Raw genomic sequence first — 6123 nt, 5'->3', positions numbered from 1 at the left:
TTGAAATGCCAAACAATTTGCTGGAGATGTAACATGAAAGCCAAAAATATTGATCGTCGTAACTACGCCGCAAGTGAATGCGACTGCTAGAGATCGCCCATTCGCTTCAGGCGGACTGGGGTGGAAGCTACCAATAATCGTTGAATTTCCCAGTGGGAACGTTACCATACGCCTTTACGTTTTGTCACTCACCTATTTCGTCCATACTACTGCCGTCGTCAATTTGGCTGATCTCTGTTTTTTTACTTCACTCGATCACTAGCGGTCTGCGGCTGGATGCACCCCGTTGCTTCAGGCCCCACCAAGGGTGCATCTGCTTGTACCTGCCTTTCCCGACCGATGGTGTTTGATCGGTTGTTGATGAAGAGTTCGATGGTGCACAGTATGGTTCTATAGGGAAGTTAAGATGCAGCTACTGGCTGCTGGCTGGCTAGTGCCCGGCTGCACCCGGGTCTGCGGTTGCTGCAAAAAACAGTCGACACAACGTTTTGCACACTGGTTAGATTTTCTGGTGTATTGTTATTACAAGTGCGAGACAAAATGAAGTGCGCCCGCGCGCGCGCAACTACCTCAAGCGAATGGTACCAACGTGTTGTTTGGCTTTCTCCCTTAGCCCTTCGATCGAGTTCTGTGTCTGTTACGCTGAGAGCGAGAGAGAGCGTCAAAGAATGGGGGAGAAAAACCATGAAATTAGGGATTTGGCATGGTCTAAGCGACATGGAGACTGTAGCAGTGATTCGAATGACAACATCATTCTCAGGCCGGTGTTTACTGGTTTACGCAGTACTGGTGTACCGCGGTGATCGCGTGGGCATCGTTCGCTCTAGATGTTTTTGGAAGCCCTGCAGGGCCATAAGAATTCCCAAAATAAGGCCGCCGAAGAATTTTTCGACGATAAAGGCAATGTGAGCAGCGCACTGTAGGCCGGCTTCAACAAGCGTGCTACTCAGGCCGTCTAAACTTTGGTGCGACCAGAAAAATGCAACTCGGCAAATAGTCGCGGGTAACGTCGGGATGAAGGCTTGGGAAAGAAACGCACTAGAAAACAGCGAAGAAATCACTAATCACCACATGACAAATGGGAGCTTATCTGGACGGGAATATCAGGGCGACTGCTTTTGTGGGGTGTATTCGCTGTTATGAACAGCCTGCTTTATTGTTTAATCGAAAATGTATGTAAACAAATGCGCTTGGAAGCGTTGAAGGATTGACGGGCGATAACTTATTGAAATCAAATTAATTAACTATGTGCATTGTCTGGCCAACAACGCGTAGCGCGGTGAAAGCCGATCTGCTGGCACAGACTCTTTCTGCCCTTTCCAACTGTGTCAGCTGATAGTCTGTAGCGTGGCAAAATGAAATTTTAACTGTTCTACTAACAGACTGAGTTCACAAGTTTTCCGCACCTATGTCGCCTGTATTCCTTAGCTCTCTACACAAAAAAAACCTTTCTGTGTGTTCAATGTTATGGAAAATAAAGTATAAGTTTGCTTTTGTGAAAGGAATGACATGGTGGACGATGGGTGAAAACCCGTAAATGGCGTTAAGAGTTACATGCACACCTCGTTGGCAAGAGGATGGGTTATGATTAGTGGTGAGGTCTAGACAAAACAATTAAAGTGGTATGCTTATTGACCGCGGCGTTTCTAGTTTCTAGATCCGATCTGATAACGCTATAGTTAGGGTGGACCACCTGGACCATCAGCAAGAAGAAAGAACTCGAAGCAAGTTAGATTCTGTGTGTGCCCGAAGGCCAAGGCACTGTGCGTGTTTCCGGTTTCATTCCGGCCTCATCAACTACGGGAAGTACGCGCTGCTTCAATAAAGTCCTCTTCCCGTTAATTTATATGTTTTGTGTAAATTATGGCACAAATCAGAGACACGGGGCATCGTCACTGATTGTCGCCTCCAGGTCGCTGGGCATAGTCTCTTCTATATCATCCTCATGGTACTGTTGGTGTTGATGAGGTCGGTTGACACGGCGGCGGTGTTGATGGCGGTAAGGGCGAGTCACATTTAGCTGCCAGTTATTTGGTACGGCTGCTGGTGAGTCCCGTCTATCATTACCGTCGTTGTCGTCCGCATCGTCATCGTTGTTGATTGCGTAACGAGCGGGGTGTAACTTTCGGTGCACTTTTAGCGCACTCCAGATGCGTAGCTCTTCTCCCATTCTAAAATAAACACAGACAGGATTAGAATCGTGATTATGATGTGCGAGATGGATGATATCTAGGTTTGTGAATCGCTTTACCTCAGCTTCAACCGACGCAGATCTTCGCGCTCGAGGTCGTAGAGAAAATCGTCAAATCGAAAACCTTCGCGCAGTATTCGTTGACGGGAGGCGTACCGATCGATGCCGTGGTGTTCAAGCCAACCGTTCAACGCCTTCCGGTCACGATCAACAATGGTTGTGGTCGGAGTCTCGCTTTCGCCACCATCACTCGAGCGCTGCAAACCGCGCTTCTCCTCGTCCTGCTGTACCATCCTCTCCACCGGGCCGTCCTCTTTCGCTTCCGGCGTACGGCGGTGGTTGTTGAGGTTCGCTGTTCGCTGGGCACTGTCCGGCGATCGGCGCTTGGTACCAGACCGTTCGGCACGACCGCCGCCCTCCAACAGTGCGACCAATTGGTTGCTGAGGCACTGTGTTAAAGTACCACTGTTGAGTAGTGCCTGAAAGGTGGCTTGGTACGCTCGCTGAGATTCCACGACGCACTCCTTCAGTCTCATGTTTTCCACCTTCAGTGCTATGTTTCGCTTTGTGGTCCGAACGGCCGTGTCGGTGGAGATGGCGGCGATGCAGGACGAATCGATGATCTGGCTTCGGTTCGCATCCTCCTCGCCGTCAGCCTCATCCTCGTCGTCGTCGTCATCACTGAAGACGTACTTGGTGGTACCCAAAGTGCCGCGAGCACTATCGTGATCATCCCGTATCATTGATTGGGGATGCGGATTGCCATGACCGTCGCCGTGAGCTTCGCCCTTCGCCGCACCAAGCCAACTAGTCGCTGTACAGCCATCGACGGCGTCGCCAACACCACCACCAGCACCCATCTCGTCGTTGTCGTCGTCATCGTCGTCGTTCGGTGGGTCACCGGCGAGGTTACGGCCTAGTTCCGGTGACAGTATCATAATACCCGCCTGGACTGCACTCTTCACCAGATTGTCCAACGCAAACATCCAGTGCGGTTTGATGTTGTGAGACCGGAGCACAGTGATGACGGCGTCCTGAAATGAGTACAGCGCCAGGTGCAGGTGGTCGATAGCGGTCGAATCAAAATCGAGCTGCTCCTTGAGTTGAGCAATCGCCTGCTCGAGCGTTTCCTTGCGTTGCTCCGCGATGTAGCGGCGCAGTGCGTTGAGCAGGGTTTCGAGGTGAGCCCGCGTAATGACCACCTTCTCCTTCCGGTCCGATTCTATCTTTTCCAACCAAACTCCGCAGATCTTCGTTACATCGTGGTACAGCACCTTGTCCAGTGTGGTGCGTCGCTGAGAATCTTTCTTCAACAGATAAAATCCATCACTCTCGTTTGCTTCGCCACCCAGGGGCGACTTACTCGTCGTCGATGTCGTCAGCTCAACCTGAAATGGAAAAAATGACCCGGTTAACCGAAAGTGTGAAACGAACAAAGGTTGTTTGAAGTGCCTCTGGTGAAAGCAGTACTCCGGTGGAACTGCGACGGTTCAAATGAAATGTGGTCGGAGTCTCCGATGCTGGCTCGATTTCCAATGATGGTGTTTCGGCGAGGTTCCTGCAACGAGTGGAAGCAATGTGTAGTCTAATATTCTCATTGACAGAAAAACGCAGGTCTTCTTTGTACGGTTGTACCATACATATATCCATATCCACATACATACACACACAAACGCATGCACATTGTAGCGCAGTACGTGCGGTAAAAGGAAAATTTGGTGAAACAATTTACATGCACTAGAAGATACCGAAAATACCTGCACTACAAGAGCTCCGCGCGTGTTTGAAGTTCCTCAAGACAGCGGAACTGCTGTGCACTTACCCGATACTGTTGGCGCCCCCTTGTTTAGGCATCTTGATTGGAGTCAGATGGGAGAGATGCTTGTTCTTCCGGAGCGAGACCGATTGTGTTGTAGGGTTGCTGCTATAGAAAGCCGGTGAACTTGAGGTGACGGAGTTTTGGCAACGGACGTGAGTTCCGAAAAAGTGAATGTATGTGGGTGTGTATGTTTGTACGTGTATTGTAATGTTTGGCATTGTTTTGTTTTTCGTGACATAAACACAGACGAGAGCAGTAAAAGACAGGCAGAGACGACCGCAAGGAGCACACCGCGGAAAATATAATAGAACGAAATAAAAAAACAAGAAAAGAGAAAAAAATTTATAAGCACAAATTGTAACAAATTTAACATCCGACAAGCAGCAACATGCAAGCGTAATTGCGGCGAGGCTTGCGAGCGTTTATGAAGCAAATGGCCACAAGAAAACCGTACATGGTTGTCAACACGGCTAGTATTAATAGTATTGCAGATAACCATATGAGCAGAATGGTCGGAGTACCGATGCGCAAAAATTGCCTCAAAAACCGAAACCACAAAATATAAAAACCATAAACAAACTACAGTTGACACAGTTGCAAATGCATTCAAACCACAGACATACACAACCGCAGCCAACCCTAAACAGGAACCAAAAACTCACTTCGTCTCAGTGCTGATCGTGGGTGTGTTGCAGCTGACTGTGCTTTGCTGTGAGGTCAACGTTTTCGTGACGTGTCGGTCCGCAGGCATGCTAACGCTGCGACCAAATTCGTAACCGGAAAAGGCGGGTGGCGGCATTCCGCCACCGCCACCAATGGGTCCGCTCGGGCTACTGCTGCTGATCGACGGACGCATCTTTTTGGTCATGCTGCAAAACAGGGTAATGTTGGAGGGAATTAATGGTTAAATTCCAGCCGAAAAATAGATGTTTCTGATAAACTTACTCGCAAAGGAATGGATCATCAAGCAGACCGGCGGCCGTGGCTCGTTTGTCTACGTTTACCTCGAAGCAACGTAGGATGAAGGTTTTGGCTCGTTCGGACAGCTCCTCGGGGATGGTTGGATGGGTCTTGTAGAAGCCAACCTTGAACATAGCCGCTTGCGGGCAACCGAGCTCGATGAACGGTGGTTTGCCGGTTGCCATCTCGACCACGGTACACCCAAAGGACCAGATGTCAGCTGCTGGCCCATAGCCCCGAACACCCTGATCGATCACCTCGGGCGCCATGTACTGCAATGTACCGGTGAACGTCTCTGTTGCTGGATTGATGCCAGCCAGCCGCTTAGAGGTGCCAAAGTCAGATATCTTCACCACGCCGCTGTACGTGTTAACAAGCACGTTGTCCCCCTTGATGTCGCGGTGTACAATCTTCTGATCATGCAGGTACTTCAATCCCGCGAGTATTTGACGCGAATAGAACGCGATCGTTGTTTCGTTGTCTTTGAGCGGACCCCACTTGGATCGCAGCAACGCCGACAACGATCCGCCCGGCACTTGCTCCATGAAGATTTTGAAATACTTGTGCTCCGACTTGGAACCCCAGTACTGGACGATGTTGCGATGACGCAGCTGTGAATGTAACTTGATTTCTTCGTGCAGTGGCTGCACGTCGTGGGTGTTGCGTTCAGGAACCTCCTTCACCGCAATTTTCACCTGCGTGGTGAGGTCGCGGGCAGCATACACAACGCCGTACGTACCCTTACCGAGGATGATGCGCCGTCCTTGATCATCTGTCTCGTACTCGTACTTCAGCTCGTCAGCTGTCGTGTCGGCGGAGGACAAATCAATGAAACCCGAACCCTGGTCGGCCGTCATTTCCAGGATCAGGTCGTAAAACGTTTGGCGGCACTGGGCGGACGGGAAGTATATCTGGAAATCGTCCGAGTTCTGATGGACGTACAAGTAGGCGCAGCGTTCATCCCGTTTGTACAGGCTGACCGACTTGATCTGGCTGGCAAGAAAGTTGAAGTCGTGCAACTTCAGGCAGCTGCCCTTCGCGTGTTGCTGGCAAATGTTCGAAATGTCGATCGACTTTTGCTCCGCGTCCATGTGGATCGACACGTAGCTCGGCATGTAGATTTTCTGTGGTTCGAGGATCAGTATCGGAAATC

The 6123-nt window shown here is 50.2% G+C and overlaps 1 protein-coding gene across 1 annotated transcript; it reads right to left on the bottom strand.

Moving 5' to 3' along the window:
• Window positions 1-1207: 1207 nt before the first annotated feature.
• Window positions 1208-6115, bottom strand: LOC131214303 (mitogen-activated protein kinase kinase kinase 15-like; the record flags this gene model as incomplete). Its single annotated transcript, XM_058208686.1, has 6 exons — window positions 1208-2171; window positions 2252-3579; window positions 3644-3749; window positions 4014-4115; window positions 4673-4879; window positions 4956-6115. Coding segments are annotated over 6 exons (3201 nt in total), but the record flags the coding sequence as incomplete, so codon positions are not given.
• Between the last annotated feature and the right edge of the window lie 8 nt (window positions 6116-6123).

Source organism: Anopheles bellator, unplaced genomic scaffold (genome assembly GCF_943735745.2).
Source record: "Anopheles bellator unplaced genomic scaffold, idAnoBellAS_SP24_06.2 scaffold00492_ctg1, whole genome shotgun sequence".
NCBI lineage: Eukaryota > Metazoa > Arthropoda > Insecta > Diptera > Culicidae > Anopheles > Anopheles bellator.
The sequence above is the reverse complement of the archived record's forward strand: the minus strand, read 5'-3'. Positions and strand labels throughout refer to the sequence as shown.